Source organism: Dipodomys ordii, unplaced genomic scaffold (assembly GCF_000151885.1).
Source record: "Dipodomys ordii isolate 6190 unplaced genomic scaffold, Dord_2.0 Scaffold67, whole genome shotgun sequence".
Lineage (NCBI taxonomy): Eukaryota > Metazoa > Chordata > Mammalia > Rodentia > Heteromyidae > Dipodomys > Dipodomys ordii.
The window spans coordinates 645,263-670,024 of record NW_012267283.1 but is presented as its reverse complement, the minus strand read 5'-3'; the positions used below and the strand labels follow the sequence as shown (position 1 = coordinate 670,024).

At 44.1% G+C, this 24,762-nt stretch overlaps 1 protein-coding gene across 1 annotated transcript in view; it reads right to left on the bottom strand.

Annotated features, from left to right (window-relative positions):
• Positions 1–24,559, bottom strand: part of Susd1 (sushi domain containing 1) — a 98,092-nt gene extending 73,533 nt beyond the window's left edge. The window contains exons 1-5 of the mRNA XM_013023220.1: positions 24,433–24,559; positions 12,137–12,244; positions 9,160–9,315; positions 2,162–2,314; positions 567–746 (exon numbers count right to left, since the gene is read on the bottom strand). Of these exons, the coding sequence (XP_012878674.1) occupies positions 567–746; positions 2,162–2,314; positions 9,160–9,315; positions 12,137–12,244; positions 24,433–24,559 (724 nt within the window). The remainder of the gene's footprint in view (positions 1–566; positions 747–2,161; positions 2,315–9,159; positions 9,316–12,136; positions 12,245–24,432) is intronic.
• Between the last annotated feature and the right edge of the window lie 203 nt (positions 24,560–24,762).

Here is a 24,762-nt window from a genome sequence, read left to right as displayed (position 1 = left end):
GGTTGCTGCAAATAACAGAATAACATTCTTTTATGCCTCAATAATATTCGTGTGTATGTGTGTATGTGTGTGTGTTAGTGCCACTTTTCATTATCCATACATCGGCTGATAGACACATAAGTTGATAGCATTGGCTACCTATTGTGAAAACACAATCTGATATCTCCTTGATAGCTCCTTGATACACTAATTTATAGCCTTTGGATAGTCACCAGTAGATTAGCTGGATCATACAATAGTTCTGTTTTAGGAATTTTATTGTTGCTGTTTGTTTTGGCAGTAAAAGAAAAGGGAAAGGAAAGGAAGAGAAGATGTAAGAAAAGAAAGCAACAGAGAAAGAAAAATGAGACTTTTATAAATCTAGAATAAAAGATGGAAGCATCACTATACACAGATGGCAGGGTCTTCTTAGTCCTGAAAATGCCAAGAGAACCAACCGAAAACCTATTTGAAAATAATAGGGATGTATGGAATTTATTTAACACATTTACTCCACAAAGTGAAATTCAGAGAAAAATAAGAAAACAATGTCAACAACTGGAAGCTGGTACCCTTTGAAACCTCACCTTGGCAATGTAATTGGGGGGCCTCCCACGTGCCCAGGGCTGTGCAGCTTGAAACTGTATATTCTGGGACACTGAAAAATCCTTCTTTGCATCCATAATGAACCTGGCTGCCCAGTCTAGATGTGTAGTTTCCTATGACAAAGCCACCCGGGATCTCCAGGGCCGGGCCACAGTCTATTTCTGAAAATAAATGCATGTTGAATTCATTACTCCATGAGGATAAATGTTCAAAGTTCACAATCTCTCCCTACCTCTAACCCATTTCCCTTGCATACCTCAAATCCTATTTTATATATATTTAAGTTAATTATGTGATTTCTACTCACATTGCCTATGATTATCTTTATGTGGTCTTTTGCACTTTCATAGATAATAGCATGCAGGAAACAAAAAAAATAAAACAGACTTCTTCATGTACGTCTTTTGTCTTTTATCATGTAAATTAAAGTGAAATCTCTGCTGGGCTGTGATGTGAAAATGTATTTGATGTAATTAGAAAGTATGTATATTGCAACAAGTCTGGGATTTATTTATTTTTAATCCTAGGATGTATTATTAGGATATTTTCAAATAAAAACTATCTCAAGCCGGGCACTAGTGGCTCATGCCTATTTTCTTAGCTACTCAAGAGGCTGAGATCTGAGGATAGCAGTTCAAAGTCAGCCAGGACAGGAAAAGCCCTGAGAATCTTTTTTTTTTTTTTTGGTCGGTCGTGGGGCTTGAACTCTGGGCCTGGGCGCTGTCCCTCAGCTCTTCAGCTCAAGGCGAGGTCTCTACCAGCTAACCCTGAGAATCTTATCTCCAATTAACCACCAGAAAATCAGAAAGGGTGCTGTGGCTCAACATGGTAGAGTGAAGAAAAAAAGCTCAGGAACAGCACCCAGGCTCTGAGTTCAAGCCCTACAACTGACAAAAGAAAAAAAAAATCTCAATTAACAACAACAAGAAAAAGATCTTGTTGCCGGGCGCTGGTGGCTCACGCCTGTAATCCTAGCTACTCAGGAGGCTGAGATCTGAGGATCGCGGTTCAAAGCCAGCCCGGGCAGGAAAGACCGTGAGACTCCTATCTCCAATAAACCACCAGAAAACCGGAAGTGGCGCTGTAGTTCAAGAGGTAGAGCGCTCGCCTTGAGCTGAAGAGCTGAGGGACAGCGCCCAGGCCCAGAGTTCAAGCCCCACGACCGACAAAAAAAAAAAAAAAAAGAAAAAGATCTTCACTAATTCATACTAACTATATACACTTTTAGTTTAAAAAAGTAAAAGTTTGAACTGCAAAATACATTGAGATACATGGGGATTTATAGATTTCAGGGGCATTTTGGGGATGTTCAATTCTTACCAATCAGCTGTGTGAATCAGCTAATATAGTGGCCCAAACCAAGATATCTATTAACCACTGGAGTTTATTGATCCCTGACATTTGCTAATTTTCACTTGTTAACATGACCCCCTTCTATCTTCATTAGGCCATTGTTTGTTTCATACAAAGATAATCACCACTCTCATCCCCAGCACAGAACTCTAGACATCAGTGTGGAAAAGTCCCCTGCACAGAATCTCACCACAAGAAGCCACAGTCATAGGCCAGCACCCACCTGTACACCGGGTACCATCTCTGCTCGGGTGGAAAGGCACAGGTCCATTTGTTGGCAAGTATCCATCGACACAGTAGCACTCGAAGTTTCCAGGAGTATTGACACACCGTCCTCCATTCCCGCACACACCAGACACCACACACTCATCTATGTCTGGAGACCAAAACAAAACAGAGACATGTTCTCACATTCTCAACGTACTCTTAGCCTTGAGTGCATTTGTTTGCAATGGTATCATGAATTTTATCTTACTCCCTGAAGGTTCTTTTTATATATCCTTCACATTATAGGCGTTGAACACATAGGCAGTGCCCAATAAATTCTTGTCAATATCTTCTGGGAATTTGTACAAGCCAAAACCAGATGAGTGCCGGTGACTCATACCTGCAATCCTACTATTCAGAAGGCTGAGATCTGGAGATCATGAGCCTATACAGAAAAAACATTGAGATTCTTCAATTAACAAGCAAAAAGCTGAAAGGAGAGCTGTGGCTCAAGTAGTACAGAGCTAGCCTCAAGTTAAAAACAAAAACAAGAGCTCAAGGCCCTGAGGTCAAGTCCCAGGACTGGCACCAACAAAAAACAAAATAAACAAATAAATAAAACCTCAGTGGTAGAGGGCTTGCCTACCATGCACAAGGCCCTGGAGTTGATTTCTCTCTCTCTCTCTCTCTCTCTCTCTCTCTCTGTCTCTCTCTCTGTCTCTCTCTCTCTCTCTCACACACACACACACACACACACACACAGACACATAATTAAATTACATAGTAATTTAAATTATGATAGTCACAACCTCAGAATATCTAAAATAGAACTACAACATAAAACAATTTAAACCAGAATGAAAAATTCTAAGGGGTTGGTGGGTACAGGATAGCTCAGCAGTAGAGTGCTTGCCTAGCATGCACAAGGACCAGGGTTCAATCTTGAGCACCAACCCCCCCACCAAAAAAAAAAAAAATACTAGGAACTGACAAACAGCTTTCCAGCTCAGGGGCTGGTTGTAAGAAGGTAATTAAGCCAAGCACTGGAGGCTCACACCTATAATTCAGGAGGCTGAAATCTGAGGATCCTGGTTCAAAGCCAGCCTAATCAGGAAAGTCTACGAGATTTCTTATCTCTGATTAACCAGCCAAACACCTGATTTGTGATTCAAGTGGTAGAGTACCAGCCTTGAGTGAAAAATCAAAAAAGAACAAGCCAAACAAGTGCATGGAAGCCCCAGTACTCACACAAAAACAAAAACACCCTCAGTCTAATACAAAGGACTTGGATCTCATAATCTCATTGATAAGAAGCCTACAGAAGAGCCAACCCCACCAGGAAAGAAAGTGGATGCAAAGCTGCTTAAACCAGAGAGAGGGGGAGAGGAAAGACACTCGGTATGGGGTCTTTTTCTTGGGGGATGAAAGCTCCTGAAAGCAGTACTGATGTTTGTAGAATTCTGTGAATATACACACACTAAATGTAGCACTGAAATGGGTACATTTTAGGGAATGTGAGTTACGCCTAAATGAAGCTGTTGTTTAAAGGGAGGAGCCTGGGGCTCAGTGATAGAGTGATTGCCAACATGAATAAGGACTGGGTTTGATTCTCAGCACCCACAAAAATATACATAAAGTGGGGACGGGAGGGAAAAACTGGGAGAGAGGGAGGGAAGAGGTGACATTGTCCAAAAAGAAATGTACTTAGGGGCTGGGAAGGTGGCTCAGTGGTAGAGTGCTTGCCTTGCATGCCTGAGGCCCTGGGTTCGATTCCTCAGCACCACATAAGAAAAAATCCAGAAGTGGGGCTGTGGCTCAAATGGTAGAGTGCTAGCCTTGAGCTGAAGAGCTGAGGGACAGCGCCCAGGCCCAGAGTTCAGGCCCCACAACCGGACCCCAAAAAAAAAAAAGAAATGTACTTAGTCCTGACTTATATAACTGTAATCCCTCTGTATATCACCTTCATACTAACTCTCTCTATATATATGTATATAGTTTATGGATATATATGTATATGTATATATGAGGAGAAATGAAAGGTATTCTGGATCTCTTTAAGAAAAAAACATCACCCTTCTGAGGAAAGGAATAGTAGCCCTGTCTGAAACACTACAACCCATACAGTACTGGAGTAATGCTTGTAGAGTTCTAAGAAAGGGGGAACAAAACATCATGCTTTTAAGGAAAGAAATGACATGTTAGGATACAAGTTTAAGAATTACACCACTGATAATTCTTTTCTGAAAAAAAAAAAACAACAGCCAGTAATATATGTATGTGTGTGCAGGAAACAAAGATACCACAAAACTAGGCACTGGTGGGCCAAACCTATAATCCTAGTTACTCAGGAGGCTGAGATATGAGAATTATAGTTCAAAGCCAGCTAAGGGAGGAAAGTCCATGAGACTCTTACCTCCAAAACCAGAAGTAGAGGTGTGGCTCAAATAGTAAAGTGCTAGCCTTGAGTGACAAAGCTCAGGGACAATGTCCAGGCCCTGAGTTCAGGCCCATACAGAACAAGGAGCTATAAAACCAATACAACAGAGCTAAACAGCTGTTGATAACATACCTCCAGAGTTTTAGGGAATTGTTATGAAAAGATTCTTAAAATATAAGCAACACAAAACAGAATGAATATCAGTCTGGCACAAATATTATAGATAACACTGGAGAAGTCTTTACCGATCGGAGGTTTGGCTCATCCTTCTACTTTAGTCAGATGTTGCTTTTTATTCAGTTGGAAACTTGTCCTCACTGTAGCTCCACTGTAAAGTTAATCAGCAAGTTTTCTGCATCTTTACACAATAAAGTTATTCAACAGAGCAGGACCAGGGATACAGTCTATCAATCTGCCCCCAAAATCTCAAAACAATACTGAGTAAGAAAATAATTAAGGACTTTTCTATGGGCTTCTAAAAATAAACAGTCCATGTATTTGGGGGAGGAGGGGAGGGAGGAAGTAAAACATGGCAGAGTGTGGAAAAGACTTGGGCCTCTGGCTAGTGGCCCAGTCATTAATCACATAGCTTTGTGGACAGTCACTCAGCATTCCCAGAGCAATCAGAGTCATAATCATAATGAACAGCAATAATTTCTGCATGTCATCATCTGCATGCCTGGTACTGTTCTAAACACTTCAGAATCTATTAAATATTATTTTCATCTCATTCAATCTTCACAATAACCCCAGGAGGTCCATATTATTATCACTCCCATTCTGAGGTACCTAAACCAGAGTGGCTAAGTAATTGGTCCAAAGGTAATTATACACACAGCTAAGAGCTGAAACTACAGGATTCAAAACTAGTATGTACCTTAACATCCATGTTCTTAACCACTATACCACTACATTTCAATTGTGTGAGCATGCCCACCAATGATTATGGCAAAATTGACAGGAAATGTGACCATCTTAGCTATTTCAAAGTGTGCAAATATGCCTTCTACATTTTGTCTTCCATTCTCTTAGGTAGATGCTCGTAAGGAGAATTGGGAGATCACATGGTCATTGTGTGTGTGTGTGTGTGTGTGTGTGTGTCTGTGTGTGTGTGTGTGTGTGCGCGCGCGCGCCTTCCTGGGGCTTGAACTCAGGGCCTAGGCTCGTCTCTGAGCATTTTTTTTCTTGTCTCAAGGCTAGTGCTCTACCACTTGAGCCACAGGTCCATTTCCAGCTTTTTGGTGGTTAACTGGAGGTAACAGTCTCACAGACTTTCCTGCCTGAACTGTCTTTGAACCATGATCCTCAGCCTCCTGAGTAGCTAGAATTACAGGTGTGAGCCACTGGTAGCCAGCCATTTCACTTTTATGCTTTGAGGAAACTATCATTCTGTTTCCATCATGGGTCTAACACATCATCTTCTACCAAGAGCAAACAAAGGCTCTGATTCCTCCACACCTCCAGACCTTGGTTAACACGCGTTACTTTATGGTTTGTTGACAACAGCTGGCCCAAGGGGTCTGGGGTACATGTCCCCAGCAGCCTGACGTTAGAGGGGTCCTCCTTGTCTCCCATTCTCTCTTTTTTTTGGGGGGGGGTCTGGTCATGGGGCTTGAACTGTGGGCCTGGGCGCTGTCCCTCAGCTCTTCAGCTCAAGGCTAGCGCTCTACCACTTGAGCCACAACGCCACTTCCGGCTTTTTTTTCTTTTTGCTTATGTGGTGCTGGGGAATCGAACCCAGGGCCTCAGGCATGCAAGGCAAGCGCTCTACCACTGAGCCACCTTCCCAGCCCTTGTCTCCCATTCTCTATGCAGGATTATTTCATTTTGATCACTGCTAGGAAACCTAACAAGACGCTCTGACTTGAACCCAGGACCCCACTCTTCCATATTTAGCCCTTCAAATTAATGTGAGTGTAGGAGTCAAACAGACTCAGGTTAACCAACTGACATCACTAACTGCACTTAATCCTGAATCTAAACCTCTGATGTAAAAGAAAGTGTTTTTGTGGGGATTAAATAAGACACGGGTGGAAAGTACTTAGCCAAGTATATGAAGCCAATATAATTGCGGATAATAAGGCCCCAGTAAAGACTAGCTATTACTTGGATGAATCCTGTCTACAGACTCAATTCTTCCTGACTCATAGTGGCTCATACATATTTCTTCCTTACTTAGCATGAACAGTGCAATGTGTGTGCAGTACACAAATGTACACATGTGCGCACACACACACACATTTAGATGCTATTTGGCTGAACTATTGGATTTGAATGCTACAAAACGCTTTTTTTTTTTTAAGTCTGTCATGGGGCTTGAACTCTGGGCCTGAGCACTGTCCCTCAGCTCTTCAGCTCAAGGCAAGTGCTCTACCATTTGAGCCACAGCGCCACTTCCAGTTTTCTGGTGGTTTATTGGAGATAGAGTTTCACAGCTTTTCCTGCCCGGGCTGGCTTTGAACCCAGATCCTCAGATCTTAGCCTCCTGAGTAGCCTGGATTACAGGCGTGAGCTACCGGTGCCCAGCATAAAAGGCATTTTTTTCCTGGTCATGGGGCTTGAACTCAGGGCCTGAGCCCTATCCCTGAGCTTTACTGCTCACAGCTAGCGCTCTACCACTTGAGCCACAGCACATTTTCAGTTTGCTGGTAGTTTATTGGAGACAAGAGTCTCAGACTTTCCTGTCTGGGCTGGCTTATCCTTGAACTCCAATTCTCAGAACTCAACCCCTATGTAGCTAGGGTTACAGTTATGAGCCACCAGCACCTGGTGTAGCAACCATTTTTAAAACTTCTATCTCTATAAAATTAGTTTGACCTTAGCTGTGCACTGGTAGTTCACGCCTGTAAACCTAACTACTCAGGAGGCTGAGATCTGAAGATTGTGGTTCAAAGCCAGTCCAGGCAGAAAAGTCCATGAGACTCTTATCTCCAATAAACCACCAGAAAACCAGAAGTGGTGCTGTGGCTCAAGTGATAGAGTGCTGGCCTGGAGCTGAAGAGCTCAGGGGCAGTGCCCAAGCCCAGAGTTGCAGCCCCATGACTGACAAAAAAAAAAAAAAAATTAGTTTGGCCTGATGTTGTACAAATTAGATATTTAAGTATAAACATTTTGGGTGTTACTTTTTTCATTCAATATGTTTTCAAGATTTTGTCACATAATTGCCATTGTTCTTGACAATACTAGGATTTGAACTCAGGATCTCGTATTTGCTAGGCAGGTACTATACTCCTTGAGCCACTCAGCTACTTCTTTTTGCATTGGTTAACTCGCTCTCTCTTTCTCTTTCCCTCTCCCCCTGCCCCTCTTTCTCTGTGTGTGTGTGTGTGTGTGCTGGTCCTGGGACTTGAACTCAGGTCCTAAGCACTGTCCCTGAGCTTTTTTGCTCAAGGCTAGCACTCTAACACTTGAGCACAATTCCACTGCATTGGTCTTTTTTTTTTTTAATATAGTTGTACTTTATGCCTGAGCTGGCCTGCACTGTGATCCTGTTTGATACACAGCTTAATGACACATGCAAGCAATCGTGCTCAGGCATTATGCTTCTCTGTCTCTGGAATAACAGGTGCACGCTACCATGGCCAACCATTGGTTGAGATGGAATCTTATCTCCTAAACTTTTTGGCCCAGACTGGCCTTGAGCCATGATCCTCCAGATCCTACCTCCCAGGAAACTAGCATTGCAAGCTTGACCTACCATGCTTGGCCTACTTCCTCTGGATTTTTAAAATATTTTTATTGCTGAGTAGTACTCCACTATGTGAATGTATCATTTGTTTACTCATCCTCCTATTGATGGGTATCTGGGCTGTTTACACTTTCAGCTACGACAAACATTCAAGTATAAGTTTATGGAGATGAATTTTCATTTCTCTGGAGTTTATTTTTATGAACATAAAAGAATGAGCATGTGTGATGAGTGAAGTACATTTTGTCCCTCTTCATGCAGTGGTATGTTATAGAAGTGAAATACCATATAAATCACTAGTTTAATACAGGTGTCAGTCCAAAATTATGATTGTACTACACGTGAATAGAGGTTTCTTTTTGTATATGGGCTTGAACTCAGGGCCTGGGCGCTGTCCCTGAGCTCTTTTGCTCAAGGCTAGTGCTCTACCACTTTGACCCACAGCTCCACTTCTGGTTTTCTGGTAGTTAATAGGAGATAAGGGCCTCATGGACATTCCTGCCCGGGGTTGACTCTGAACCACAATCCTCAACTCTCAGCCTCCTGAGTAGTTAGGGTTACAGGTGTGAGCTACAGTGCCTGGCTCCTAGAACTTTTGAGACAGGGTCTCATATATAACTCAAGCTAGTCTTGAGTTCCAGATTATCAAACTTGTAATCCTCCTGCCTCAGCCTCCGCAGGGCTAGGATTACATGTGAACACCACCACATTCAGCATTATAGTTATTCTGGTTTTGCAAGTGCTCTACCCACTGCAGCCATACCCCAGCCCCCCAGCATCATAGTTATTCTGAAGGAAGGTCCCTGTCCTAGGCCACAGGCTGTCCTGTCTCCCTCCACAGAGAAGACACTGTCAGCAGGTGGCCAGCACTACGCCCCCATTTGTATACCTGTGCAGAAGGTGCCATCGTTAGGGATGAACGTCTGGTTGTTGTTTGTGGCCCGATAGCCTTCGAGGCAGATGCAGTAGAAGCCTCCCAGTGTGTTGTGGCAGGATGTGTGGTTCCCACAGACAACAGTGGCTCCAAACTGGCACTCATTTTTATCTGCAGATACAGAGACACATCACACAGAAAAGGATCCTCATCCACCCCATGTTCAAAAGCCCAGACTCCTCCCGTGCTGAGGACTCAGCATTATTTGTCATTTCCCTGGCCGAGAGTCTCTCCCCTCACACCGCTTCTCAGACTCAGGACCTTCAGTGATGCAACCAGTAGGAGTATACCAAGCGACAAAAGAAACACAATTTATCTATCTATCTATCTATCTATCTATCTATCTATCTATCTATCTATCTATCTATCTATCTATCTTTTTTCCTATCTACATACAAACATATTAAGAGCTGGAGACACAGTTCAGTGGTAAAGTATGTCCTTAGCAAGTGCAAGTTCTGGGTTTAATCCCCAGCACCAAAATCATCATCATCATTATCATCATCATCATCATCATCCTAACAACAATAACTATCTGGGCAAGGTAGTAAGCTCCTGCAATCTCAGCAGTCAGGAGGCTGAGGCAGGATGATCACAAGTTTCAGGCCAGCCTGGCCTACAAAATGAACCCTGTCTCAAAGCACTAGTAACAATGTTAAAAAATATATTTTATTTGATACACCTGGGGAAACAACCCAGCAGAATCCATTTTTTTCCAGTTCAGTCATTCTCTTGGTCTTTCATGAATGCCAGAGGAGAAGGATTTTATATCCAGTAATCAAACTATAAACGTTGTCCCTCATGAGCTCCCAGGAAACAATGGACTTATTGCAGATGCCTGAACCTGAGCAGCGCTAATGGTGAGGCAGGAACAGCTCATGCTAGCCCAGTGGAGAGGGCCTGAAATGTAGATGCTGAGGACGCCCTGAGTGGTCTTAATTAAACAGCATGAAATTGAAAGGGGCAAATAGAAGTCATTCTCTTTCCCATCTCTGTCCTCTTGCCCAGGGGCCAGCAAACTTTTTCTCATGGTCTCTGTTGCATTCACTCATGGTTGGAGAGTCCAAAGCAGTCATAAAAAGTAAGTAAACGAAGGAGCAGTGCTTGGTTCCAATAAAACTCTATTTACAACCACACGCAGTGGGTCGAGCATGGTTCATGGGCCATAGTGCGCCAGCTCTGCCCTAGAAAACTCCTAAGAGAGATTTTCTTACTCTTCCTTTTAGACTTGATCTACCCAACAATTGTTTCCCCCTCCCTCCCCTGGGATTTCGTTATTTTGCTTGTTATTTGATATTTTATTTTACCATGGCTCCCTCAAGTCAGTTTGTCTTCCACAATTATACTCAATTTCAGCAAACTCAAAAAACATCCCCAAGCCAGGCTCCAGAGGCTCAGAAGGCTGAGAACCTGATGATGAAAGTTCAAAGCCAGCCCAGGCTGACAAATCCAAGAGACTCTTATCTCCAATTAACCAACAAAAAGCTGGAAGTGGAGGTGTCTCAAGTGGCAGAGTGTAGCTTTGAGTTAAAAAGCTAAACAAAAGCACAAAGCCCTTAGTTCGAGCCTCAGGCCTTGCATACACACATACACACACACACACACACACACACACACACACACACACACACAATACCCTCCAAAAGTCTGTGTATTTTCCACACACATGCTTTTACTCACATTATCTTTTTTGGAGGGGACGTGCAAGTCCTAGGGCTTGAATGTGGGACCTGAGCACTGTTTCTGGGTTTTGTTGCTCGTAGCTACTGCTCTACCACTTGAGTCACGGTTCCACTTTTGCTTTTTTGTTGTTGTTGTTCTGGGGACTGGGTTGTTTGGGGTTTTTTTTGTATTTAATTGGATATAAGAGTCTCATGGACTTTCTTACTCAGGCTGGCTTCAAACTGTGATCCTCAGATCTCAGCCTCCTGAGTAGCTAGGATTACAGGTGGGAGCCACTGGCTTCCAGCCTCCATGAGATTCTTATCTCCGGTTAACTACCAAAATGCCAGAAGTAGGGCTGTGCCTCAAGTGGTAGAGCGCCAGCCTTGAGCTTCCCAGACCCTGAGGTCAAGCCCTAGTGCTGACACAAAATAATAATAATAATAGAATACATAATTAAGTAGAAACTACAAATGAAGCTCTAACAATTCATAGGTAAAAGTGGTAACCTTTGCCTGGAAGCTCAATGCCAGAACCCTTGGTCCATAGCTAGGTCAGGCCCACAGCTGGGTAGCAGAACACCACATGGTGCTTCCTGCCTACCCACAGCGACAAGGCCCAACTCTCAGTATTTTTCCTGTGGGTAACAAGGATGCTGAGAAGAGACTATGGTCACATTTCCTCACACAGCTGAGAAACTCATGCCCATTCTGAATGGAACTCAAATCCAGGTGTTATCTGACTGGCATGGATGAGTGTCGTGAGACCAAAAATCATCTCAGCTGCCTCTAGCCTAAGCCTTTGTGTTCCTTACGTCCGCTAGGTCTCCAAAGGTCACAACTACAACACTTCAGAGATGGATTTAATGAGACCTAAAGCTGAAAGCAAGCTCACTGTCTTCTCAATTAACTAAGAAGTCCAATTGTGGTTTGTCTCTATGATACTAATATAGTTTTACATCCAGATTTTTAAAAAGAAATTAATATCACTGGAGTTGTTAAGTTAAAACCCGAGACTTGAGATTTGTTACATCAGTGAGTTTCGAGACTCAGGGTCAATGATCTCCAATAGGCCTATTGCCTGGAAACACCAGAACAAGGACACAGCCAAACATGAAAACAAAGACTTATTATAACTGACAAACCTTTATGGAATAAAAACATGTGAACAAAATATTAATGTTTTCCCCACAAAGACATCCAATCTTTTATATAGGAGAGCTTTGTTTCCTGGTTGAACTGTCCCACGTAACCTTCAGTTCAAAGCTTACCAATACACTGGGTCCTCCCATTGCCCACAAATCCATAGTTGCAAATGCAGATCTTCTTGCCATCTTTTGACTGGCACGTAGCATGCTCGTGGCAAGTGGCACAGACATCTAAATATGAATCATAAATCACACGTGTTAAAAAAAATAGGCAAGTGCAAGATGAGGCACATTCAGTTAGTAGTAGACACTGACCATGAGAAGCAAAACTGGAATACCAAACTACAAGTCAAATCAGGTGTTAGTGGCTCACATCTATAATATTAGCTACACAAGAGGCTGAGATCTGAGGACTGCAGTTTTTAACCAACCTGGGCAGCATGAGATTCTTATTTCTAATTAGTCACCAAAGAGCTGGAAGCAGACATATGGCTCAAGTGGTAGAGTGCCAACCTTGAACAAAAAACCTGACTGACAATGTCCAGGTCCTGAATTCAATCCCAGTACCAGCACCAAAAAGAAAGGAAAAGAAAGAGGGGACAGGGGAGAGATGAGGATCACGGTTCAAAGGTAGCCCGGGCAGGAAAGTCTGTGAGTCTATTATCTCCAATAAACCACTAGAAAAACCAGAAGTGGTGCTGTGGCTCAAGCAGTAGAGCACTCGCCTTGAGCTGAAGAGCTGAGGCTATGATAGCGACGAAGCCCAGAGTTCAAGCCCCACCACCGACAAAAAAAAGCAAGCAAGCAAGCAAGAAAGAAAGAAAGAAAACACAAACAAGACCATACTAAGCTACCAACACAACTATGTTTATTGCAGCATTATTTACCATAGCTAAGATATGGAACTAACCCAGATGCCCCTCAGTAGATGAATGGATCAAGAAAATATGTTATATTTACACAATGGAATTCTAGGCCTCCATCAGAAAGAATGACATCACCCCATTTGTTAGGAAATGGAAAGAATTGGAAAAAATTAAATTAAGTGAAGTAAGCCAGGCCCAAAGAAACATAGGTCCCATAGTTGCCCTTATCTGCAATAACTAGTATATGTCTGGGACAAGCAGAAAAGGTCAGATAAGATGATGTTAAGCGAAATGAACCCCAAGATAAGGACACAAGTGGGTTTTTTTGGGTCCGCTCGTGGGGCCTGAACTCTGGGCCTAGGTGCTGTCCCTCAGCTCTTCAGCTCAAGGCTAGCGCTCTACCACTTGAGCCATAGCGCCACTTCCTGCTTTTTTCTTTTTGCTTATGTGGTGTTGAGGAATTGAACCCAGGGCCTCTGGCATGCAAGGCAAGCACTCTACCACTGAGCCACCTTCCCAGCCCCCCTCTTGTTATTGTTTCTAACATATTTATAAGGTACCACGTGATTTTTTTTGTTGCTTTGTATGTCCCTCCCCCACAGTATAACCCGTTTTCACTGTATTTGATGTTGGTATAATTTGGGGAGCGGAAGGGAAAAAGCAAATTGTTTAAATTGGGATACAGGTTGACCCAATGCAATAATGAGATGTACAAGATGCTATGTGAAAAAATAAACTTTACAATTTAGGTGTGGGAGGGCGTAGTTGTGGAGATGGGAGGGAAGGGATGGTAGGGGAAAAACAAAGGAGGAGGCAACAATGCTTGATAACAAATGTACTCATTACCTTGCTCATGTGATTATAACCCCTCTGTACAGTATTTTCACAATAAAAAACTTATTTAAAAAAAAAGAAAGGAAGGAAGAAAGAAAGAAAGAGAGAAAAAGAAAGAGGGAACCCAGGGGCCGGTGGCTTACTCCTGTAATCCTAGCTACTCAGGAGGCTGAGATCAGAGGATCGTGGTTCAAAGCCAGCCTGGACAGAAAAGTCTGTGAGACTCTTATCTCCAATAAAACCACCAGAAGAAAAAAAACTGGAAGTGGCACTGTGGCTCAAGTGTAGAGCACTAGCCTTGAGCTGAAGAGCTGAGGGACAGCACCCAGGCCCAGAGTTCAAGTCCCACAATGGACAAAAAAAGAAAGAAAGAAAGAAAAACAGAAAGACAGAGAGAAAGACAGAAAGACAGACAGACAGAAAGAAAGAAAGAAAGAAAGAAAGGAAGAAAGAAAGAAAGAAAGAAAGAAGGAAGAAAGGAAGGAAGAAAAAAAGAAAGAAAGAGAAAAAAAAGAGAAAAAAAGACATACACAGATTAGGTCAGATCTAATTTCATTCTTCCAGACTTCCAATGGCAACTCACTGTCCACAGAATACAGGAATATAGTACAGATCCCTTTATGTGTCAATCAACACACAACAGCCTGACTCCTGACCAACGCCTCCTGCCTCACTGCTCCCAAATCCCAACCACACAGTACTTGCCCTGTAGAAGAATATTTACTGTCATCCTTCCATGCTAAAACCATAATGCTCCCTTCATCTAGAATGTCCACAGTCCTTTCACTACCTGGCACCTACTCCTGTTTTAAGAGCCAGCCAACTTATCCCACTAACTCTATAGCCCATTCCTACATTGTTTTTTAAAACAACTAGTATTTGAACTCAGGCCCTCACACTTGCTAGGGAAGCACTCTACCATTTGAGCCATGCCTCTAGCCCTCTTAACTTAGGGTTTTTTCTTTTCTCAAATAGGGTCTAGCATTGTTTTACCCAGACAGCAATGCCCCTATTTCTGCCTCCCAAGTACCTGCAACGCCATGCTCAAATGGTAAGTGCATCTTCCTCTGTGCTCCCTTCATATTTGTGTGTTCCCCTACGAATCACATTCATTTTCAGTTACATAGATCCCAGCTCTATCTTCCTCAGCTTGGTATTATGAATGAGCCCCAAAGACAGGAATTATGGCATTTGCCTATCTGTTATTATAGCACAGTACAGACACTGTATTTTTACTGACTGATGGAATTTTTTTTTAATCTGGAAAGCAATGAGCTACAACTCAAAAAGCAAACAGAGAGAAGAGGCACACATTTGCCAATTACGCTATCCATTTCCCTTTAAAGGAAAAAGTGAATGTATTAAAGATGTCCAGGAGCAAACAGCCAAGTCATGGCAGGATGAACAGGCCCAATTTAATTGTTTAGGAAAACAGCAGAAATGTTTAAGACTACAACTCTTAAAACATCCAAATTGACCAGTTCCATGGCCTTAGATCAAATAAGAATTCCCACCCGAGGCTATGTGGGATATTGGATTTCATGCTCAGTGTCTCAGCAATTTCAGGAGTGGCTGAATAAAGAGAACGCTCCCGTATGGAATTTCATCCCAGTCTTGGCCCCATTATTATCCAGATAATAAAGCCCAGCCCTCTGGAAGCTCCACAGGAGAAAGTAACGGAGGCAGGGAGATTTCTAAATATTCCAAACCATACTTCTTGCTTTTGTTCTTGCTTTGTGATAAAAGATAACACAAGAAATGGAACAAACCACCAATCATCACTACATGATGCCAAATTAATGGAATATTTAGAAAATATATTTTAAACCATAAGAAACAATATAACAAATTTCAAAAAAATAAAAATTCTAGAGGCAATACTGTCTAACTACCACCAAAGCAAAACATCAGTCTAGTATCCTCTAATGAAACCTATTTTTAAAACAGTCTCCTAAATAATTTGGGGGACAAAGAAGATATAAAATTGAAATGAGACTGGTGTAGCAGATAACACCTATGATCCTAGCTACTTGGGAGGTAGAAATTGGAAGGATTGTGGATGAAGGCCAACTTAGAGAAAAAGTTCAGAAGATCTCATCTCAACCAATAAAAGCTAGCATGGTGGTATAACCCTGTCACCCAATCGATAGAAGCATAAATTGGAGGGTTTATGTCAAGGCCAGCCTGGACACTTTAGCTGCCGGGCACTGGTGGCTCACACCTGTAATCCTACCGACTCAGGAGGCTGAGATCTGAGGATTGTGGTTCAAAACCAGCCCAAGCAGGAAAGGCCATGAGACTCTTATCTCCAAGCAACCACCAGAAAACTGGAAGTGATACTGTGGCTCAAAGTGGTAGAACATTATTCTGAAGCAGAAAAGCTCAGGGACAGCACCCAGGCCCTAAGTTCAAGGCCCACAACCTCAAAAAAAAAAGGGGGGGGGGATTAAGGGATACCTGCCTAGTAAACACAAAGCCCAGTTCAAAATCCAGAATTGCAAAAAAAGAAAAAAAAACTGAAACATTTAATACCAAATATATGATCACATACTACAGAAAATTTGAATTTAATATGGTTTGTTTTTTAGAGAAAAAAACATAGGTAGCCACTTATATAATCTCAATATAAGAAACTTGGAATGAAAGGAAATAAGAAATGCTGGAAGGAGGGTAATAGAATTAGAAAAGGCTTTTTAAGCTATTAAAAAATTCGAAATTATAGTCAAAGACCTTTAAAAGAAACTTCCCCCAAATCAATTCATTATAAAGACCAACAGTGTCGTCAAAACTCAAGTAAGTTTGGCAAAGGAAACAGCAAGAGCATACACAAGCACACAAAACTAGAAAGAAAAAGGGCTTACAACAAAATATATATCAGGAATATTGCCTTTAACTACAAAGGAAAAGACTTCCAGTCAAACTCCACAGATTTCTTTCCACCCCCCAAAATAGGAGAGCAGGACACATAAAGGACTAGAGAAGTCTAAAAGACTATAAATGCGGGGCTGGGAAGGTGGCTCAGTGATAGAGCACTTGCCTTGCATGCCTGAGGCCCGAGGTTCGATTCCTCAGCACACATAAGCAAAAAAGAAAAAAGCCGGAAATGGCGCTGTGGCTCAAGTGGTAGAGTGTTAGCCTTGAGCTGAAGAGCTGAGGGACAGCGCCCAGGCCCAGAGTTCAGGCCCCACGACCGGACCCAAAAAAAACAACAACAAAAAAAGACTATAAATGCATTAACTCCTGGAACAGAAATGGGAATAGACAAAGAATGTCAACAACATTTCAGAAAATAGAAGAGACACTGACACGTGGTGATCACCTGTGCAGAGAGAAAGAACTAGAATCGCTGACTCCTTGTCATAAATGACAGAAATGAAATTTCAATGACCTGGTTCAACAGATCTGGTTCTTGTTTATGGCTTTCTAATTTTATTTATTTTTTGTTGGTCATAGGGCTTGAACTCAAGGCCTGGGCACTGTCCTTGAGCCCTTTCACTCAAGGCTAGCAATCTATCACAATGAGCCACAGCCCACTTCTGGCTTTCTGGTAGTTAGTTGAAGATGAGTCTTATGGCCTTTCCTGCCTGGGCTGGCTTTGAACTGAGATCCTCAGATCTCAGCCTCATGAGTAGCTAGAATAACAGGCGTGAGCCACTGGTGCCTGGCTGTTTATGGCTTTCTTTTTGGTGGGCTTTAAGATGGAAGCCAGAGACTCTTGAACACTAATCATATCCTCTTCCACTGAGCATGTTTACCAAAAATAGACCTATGCCCAGAGCCCAGGCTAGTATTAAGACAAAGTTTGCTGAAAATGAACCAGACTCCAGATTTGAGTGGACATGAAGATGAGCCTCGGTGCCAAAATGGCCACCCCTATGGGTTAAATATAAGTAACAGTAGCATTTTAATACATGGCATCTGCCAGATCCTTTTGTAGACTTTGTAGGCATAGGTACCCATTCCATCAGTCTGATGTGAGATATGCCATCCTTAAACTTGTGTTGTCAGCACACTGATGGGGGGCGGGGTGTTGGAGGGGAAACAGAAAAAAGTTAAAACAAGGACATACAAACACTACCAATGGTTATGGTGACACACACCTGTAGTCCTAACACTTTGAGAGGCTGAGACAGGAAAACTGCACATTTGAGGCCGCATGGGGAACAAAGCAAGTTCCAGAGCATCCTGGGCTACAAAAGGAGACCCTCATCTCCAAAAGCAAAACAGAAGACACTATTAGTTCATAATCAAAATCCTAGAAATAATGGGTCCTGTGCGCTATGGCTCCTATATGGTTGTCTGTACCCCAAGCTTGGTCTCCAGTCTGGTGAGGTGGCGGAAGGGTTAAGAAGCGGGATCTAATAAGCAGTGCGTTCAGAGCGTTCAGACCACGGCCCTTATGAGACCCCAGTTTGTTCTCAGGAGAGGAGAATGTTAGGCAAGAGCAGGGCAGGCCAAGTTCCACACGGGGTTCCTGGCTCATCATGTGACCTCCGTCTCACCATGATGTCAGCACCATGCGCTGCCATCCACCATCAGGCTCGCACCAGAAGCCAAACCAACAAGCCACCAACTCCATCCGCCAGAACTCTGAGCTGGAGAAATCAATTTCTGTCTCTGTCTCTGCTTGTCTGTCTGTCTCTCAGCCTCTCTCACATGTATCAACTTGCTGGTTTAGCTGGTGCTGTAGCACTTGAGTCATGCCTCCTGCTCACTTTATTGTTTATTTGGAAGATGGAGTTTCCCAGACTTTTCTGCCTAGGCTGTCTGAACAGCTGAGATCCTTTGGATCTCAGCCTCCTAAGTAGCTAGGATTACAGATGTGAGCCAAGAGCACCCAGCTTTTCTTTATTGTATCTAATCTATGAGTATTTTATAATAGCAATTATAAACAGACTAGTAAACTCCAGTTGTGATCAACCGTACAATGATGAACATTCTCCTAACTTAAATCGTTGATCGAATACAGTCCTCTTGAGAAAACCTTAAGTCGTGGGTACCGAGTTTCTGTTTGGGAAAAGGTTCTGGAAATGGACGGTGATGATGGTCACACAACAATATGAACTGGATGTCTCTCAGTTGTAAGCTTCGAAATGGCTACGATGGTAACGTTTTGTGTCTATTTTACCATAATAAAAAGATATCAAAAACTACATTTAAAAATCAGCTTTATTGAGATTTAATAGAGATGCAGTAACAAGCTCCCAGGCTTACATACAATGAGTTTCAACACATATATACAACTACTAAACAACTACAAAATCATAATGAAAAACCACTTGAGAGACTGAGGCAAGAGGATCTCTTGAACCCAGGAGTTTGAGATCAGCCTACGCCACATAGTAAGACCACCCCCCCCAAATCTAAAAACCAAACAAACAAAAAAGCCAAGATGGTAGATAACAAGGATATTGAAGCTTCAGAGAACTAGTAACTAAGGTAGTCCATGATAAAGGAGCCTACAGGAATCAATCATTCATCAAGCTGGGCACTGGTGGCTCATGCTTCTAACCCTGGCTACATGGGAAACCGAGAATGGGTGGATCATGGTTCGAGGCCAGCCCAGACTGAAAAGTTCACAAAGACATCTCAGTAGAGTGCTGGATATGTAGCACATGCCTATTATACTAGTGATTAAAGAAAACTGAAATAAACTAAATATACTAAATAAATACACTAAAGTAAGACCTCATCTCAAAAATAACCAGTGTTGGGGAGAAAGGCTGGAGGCACGCCTCCACTCTTCCTAGTTTTAACGCCAAATGTCTCAGATCCCCAGGGAACCATTCAATTTGGTGCAATTCAAGGCAGTGGGTGACTCTTCCAGGAGAACTTGTTCAAACACAGAGTTCACAGCAGGTCTGGTTCTTCAAGGAGGAGAGGGCTAAGAAGCTCCCAGGCGGAGCTCAGGAAGGGCGGCGGTGCAAACGCAGGTTAACCTCAAGGACTTTGGGCCAGAATCCCGGGGAAGAAGATGCAATAAGAGAAGTCTTTCAGTCAGACTGAAAGCTCGTATGGCTATGGGACCAATGGGATATGGAAAATAACCCAAGAGAAGGTATACTCCAGGGCCAACAGAGCAATGGGAGAATCGTGTCAGGAGGCAGGACACCATTCACAGTCAAGGATGACTTAGTTACGGATGGGAAGACTCAGTGGCTGACAGCAAAAAAGCAGCCACCATATCATAACCGAAGGACCAGGTATCAGGCCCAGATTTCAGGATCTGAAATATCCTTCAGATATTTCCTCCCAGAAATACCTAGAATTACTGGCAGAGAAACAAGAGAGTTAGGAATTCTAACACGTAGAGGGAAGAAAGCTGACAGATGCTCATTATTAGTAGAGCATTATTAGTGCTTCCCCTGCTGGGACTGCTGCCTCAGTTTACCTTCATCCACTCGCCCATGAGTAAGCCAGCCAGGCCATACCCACAGCCAACAATGGAAGGATGTGGGTTATGGTGTCTCAGCCAGGGGTGGCGACGTCTCTCTTGCTTCCTGGTCATACCATTTTAGGCACGTTCTCCAGCTGTAAGCCATGCCATGCAGATTAAACATGACCTGGGACTGTCACATGCACTCTAAAGTGTCATCCCAATGTGAGAGATAATCAATGTGGACATGTCCATTTCCACAGATCTTATTATTGGGAACAGTCCTGGAAGGTATCGCTCCTGGCATGGGATCTGGTATCTACATGGCATGGTGGTTAAGAAAACCTGGGTTAGACTACTATGGCTGTGTAAGTCTTGACAATTTCTGTGTTTCCGGTGAATGTGGAAAATGAGAACACTATCAAACCTGCCTCCTATTGGCTTCTGTGGGGCTTAAAGAATAAATGAGTTCACAGGAGCAGAGCAATTAGAAGACATTAGTGCTCCAACAACACTTTGTGAATGAAGCTACTAATGCTGATAGCTAGGCAACTCCCAATTGTAGGAATGAGGAAAGTGAGGAGCTATTTCCACCTGATGCAGAAATCCACTCCAGGAGCTGAGATTCTGCAAGCCATATAATCTGACCTTATGGGAATCCCCTCCCGCCTGCCCGCTCCTGGCTGACTCACAAGGTGCAAGTTCAGCTTCAGCACCTTTTCAGTGTAGCTCGCCTGCCCTCCTCTCCACAGCAACCCAAAAAACCTGTTATCTCCGGATGGGACCGGGCTGCCACGCATGAGCCCCAGTGGGATGAGAGCTGATGGGCCTTACCAAGAGACGAGGAGTGGACTGTTCACAGTCAAGGGGAGAAAGGAGCATCAAGACGCTCTTGGAATTGAAATCTGTCCCCGCCTAAGTCCCAGTGCGACCAGGCAAACCCACTGCACACCTGCCTGTAATTCTGTCCCCCAAAAGTGTGGATGTAGGTGGAAACACATTGAATAATCATGGGAAAAAGCTTAAACAAAATCAGGGTCATCTCCAACACTAAGTAAAATTGCACTGCTCTTAAGAGCTTGTAAAACTAGCTACTCGGGAGACAGATCTAAGGATCACGATTCAAAGCCAGTCTGGGCAGGAAAATCTATATTAGACTCTTCTCTCCAATTAACTACCAAAGATCTAGAAATGGTGCTGTGGCACAAAGTAATAGAGCACTAAACCTTGAGCAGAAAAAGTTCAGGGACAGTGTCCAGGCCTTGAGTTCAAGCCCCAGAAATGGCACCAAATAAATAAATAAATAAGCAGGGATCAACAGAACTTGAGACCAATATTATTCTCTTCTTTCCAACATCTTTCAAAGTAAAAAAATAAATAAAAGAAAATAAACCATTTCAGAAGATGATCAGGATGGAAGTATGGCCAGGATTAGGTCCTAGAGACAAAAGACGGGCCAGGCAACCGTGGGGATTTTCACCAATTCTCATCTTGCTCCCTTACTTTAAGCAACTTTGTCTCTCCCAAACCATTCAAGAGCTTCACTCCTCCTCTCTTCCCAGGCCGGGCTCCGGGAGGGTCTGTGACTCACGGAGAGGGAGGGGAGAGCACGCCCAGGAAAAGCACCGCCAGGAAGTCAGGTGTGAGCACAACACCTACCGTCTCCACCACGGCTGCTCCGTGACACTGGCAAAGGCTGTCCCCGCCTCTGACTCCCCAGAACCCCAGTCAGGCCAGAGCCAACAAGTCCCACAGCCACTCCCTGACTCCCAGCAAAGCCAGAGAAAGGTTAAGAAACGGGATTGACAGGTTCTACATCCTGGCCTCTGGATTCCCCTGGGGCCTGGCTCCCTCCCACCCCACCCACCAAAACCCTCTGGTTCCACCCATGATGCCTCTCACCCTTTCTTCACTCCCAGGCTAACAGGCTCCGGCTCCACTCCCCAAAACAGCTTCCCTACCAATTAAAGATAATTTGGGACATATTGCCTGAGATAGACCGAACTGTACAAACAGTAACTAGCTGGAGTGTATATAAAAAAATTAACTCTGATGCCGGGTGTGGTAGCAAATGCCTGTAATCCCAGCACTTGGAGGCGGAGGCAAGAGGATCGTGTAGCTGGGGCTACCTCCGTGAGAGTCAGTGTCATAATTTAATAAATAACCTCCTAGTCCAGAACTCAAATACCACCTCAGTAGCAACCTGCCTAGAACCGTCAGCACTTCCCTCATTTTTGCTCTTACTTAGGACCAACCAGAGAAAGCCAAGAACATTCCCTAACCAATCACACAGTCTGCCTACTGCTAGTAAGCAACCTCCAGAGTCCCAGATCAGGTGCATGGGAAGCCCACCCTTACATCCCTTATCAGACTTTCCCACACCTTGCCTGCCTTGAGACCCCAGGAAATGCGCAGGATGGGGGCTGACTCCCTGGCTTGAGCCAGCTCTGAACACACAGCCTTTCCCCAGTGTTCTCAGGTGGGTGGTCCTGGTTTATTTGCCCAACACAGTCCTAAGTCAAGCCACAGCTCCCACCCTCAGGAGCTCTCAGTGTCATTCACAGTCGCACCGCAGCCCGGGGAATGTGAGCAGCAGAGTGCAACAGTTAAACTGTTGTGTGACCACAAAGAGAAGTAGACAGCACTGACCAGCTTCCCAGAAGGAAGGGCTGGTTTGGCCACGCCCAAAAGATGCAAAGACACACACTGCAAAGGACTGTGGGAGAAGAAAACAGGCCTCTTCTCACCTCCCTTTCCTGGGGGGCAACTTCTACTCGGAGCCTGACTTTATCCACTGAGGCACCAAGGGAGCCATCTGTCTCAATCTCATCTGGTTTTGCATTTTCAAGTTCCCTCTCGATTGAACAACATCTCTCAGTCTAAAACATGTTTTACTCCCTCCAAAATCAAGTAAATGCTTCGCTCCAATTCCTTCTAACTTTGAAGAGTGCATTGCAGCCATATGGTCTGCCCTTGCTCTTATGAGTTCAAACCTCAGTATTACCAAAAAGATCCACAGGGATACAAAAGGGAAGTAAAATAATAAAGTAGAACGCCTGAGGGGGTGGGGGGAAAAGCAGGGGCAGACTACCTTTGGTCTTGTGAGTGAGTCTGTGAGTGTGTGTGTACACACGTGTGTACGTGTGCACATGCACCAGTACGGGGCCTAAACCCTTAGGTTTTTCACCACAGCTCCACTTCCAGCTTTTTGCTGGTTAATTAGTTAAAAGAGTCTCACAGTCTTTCTTGCCCAGGTTGGCTTTGAACTTCAATCTTCAGATCACTGCTTTTCAAGGTGCTAAGATTACAAGCGTGAGCATCTTGCTCTCCTCAGGCTTCAAAATCTGATCAGGTTTCCAGTGATGGCCCAATCCAGGTCACATGCACACATGTATCAGCCACAGTCCAAACTCTCTATTAGACTTCACCTGTCCAAAAGCTATGACAGTGCCTCAAATTCAAGATTCCCAAATCAACTCATTTTTCTTCCCAACTTTTTTTTTTGTCCTGTAAAATCATTTATCCAAGTCACTCAGTCCCCAAAGCCTTAGCATCCTCCTTCCTCTTCTGTTCTCTTGTTCCTTTCCACCCAGTATAAAGTCCTTCCCTGCACAGCTCCTTCCCCATGAGGTCCTCTTCTCCATCACTACTGTCATCCTGTCTTCTGCTAGGCCAAATACTGCAATACTGGCCTCAATGGGCCCTGGGCCTCCAGGCTTTCCCCATACCGTTCACTGTCAGGAAACCAGCCTTGCAGCAAACTGGATTCCCCAAGGTGGTAAATGAAGGGAGAATGTTGAGTAAGAGGAGGCTCGAGGAGGCAGCTTTAACTTTCATTTCCCAAAACTCACCGCACAGCTTTTAAGAGGGGGCCGCTGGGTTGAGGATGTGGTCACAGCCTAGAAGAGTCCCTGAGTTAAATCTCCAGCACCAAAAAAAGGAAAAGTTGAAGCTGATCTTGGCTAATCACTAGCTGTGCTCAAGCCATCGTAGTCTAGCAATTCAGTGGGACCACACTGATGGGTTTTATGCATACTGCCAAGAGGCAGGGAAAGAAGTAATGACACCTACTACAGCATCAGATGTTGCAAATATCGCCTCTCCAGAAGGTAGAGCCATCTAGAGAAACACCCACCAGACACGGTGAAAGTCACCAGGCAAAGAGAATCCACAGCCACAAAGTCCTTCTGTCTCTCCTCATACTAGAGTCCCTTCCGCTGGCTTCGCCTACACCTGCGCCTGTCTTGATTCCATGCCACTCTGGGCAGGGGCAGGGGCATGGCGAAGCCACGGCCTTCACTTGTCTCCGTGCTGTCTAAGGCACCGAAGGCAAGAACACGTACGACCACGAGGCCTCATCGGGGCCCCGAGCCGGCTGTCCTCCCCTAGGGCCCGGCACTGCCCGGCACTGCCGGCCGGCTGGACACTCCCGAGCAGGGAAACTCCCGGGCCCTTCTTCCTCCTCGCCATATTGAGCACCGGAGGGCAAAAGGGAAAGGCAGCGAGAAAACCCACCGCGGGCCAGCCAGATGACAACAGGGCTTTAGCCACCGCAGAGCCAGAGTCGGAAGCGCGACAGAGCAGTGGAGCGCCCTCCCTCCCCCTTCCTCTGTCTTTTCCTTCCTCTTCCCCTCCCCCCTCTCCTTCCCCTCCCTGTTCTCCCCTCCCCTCTA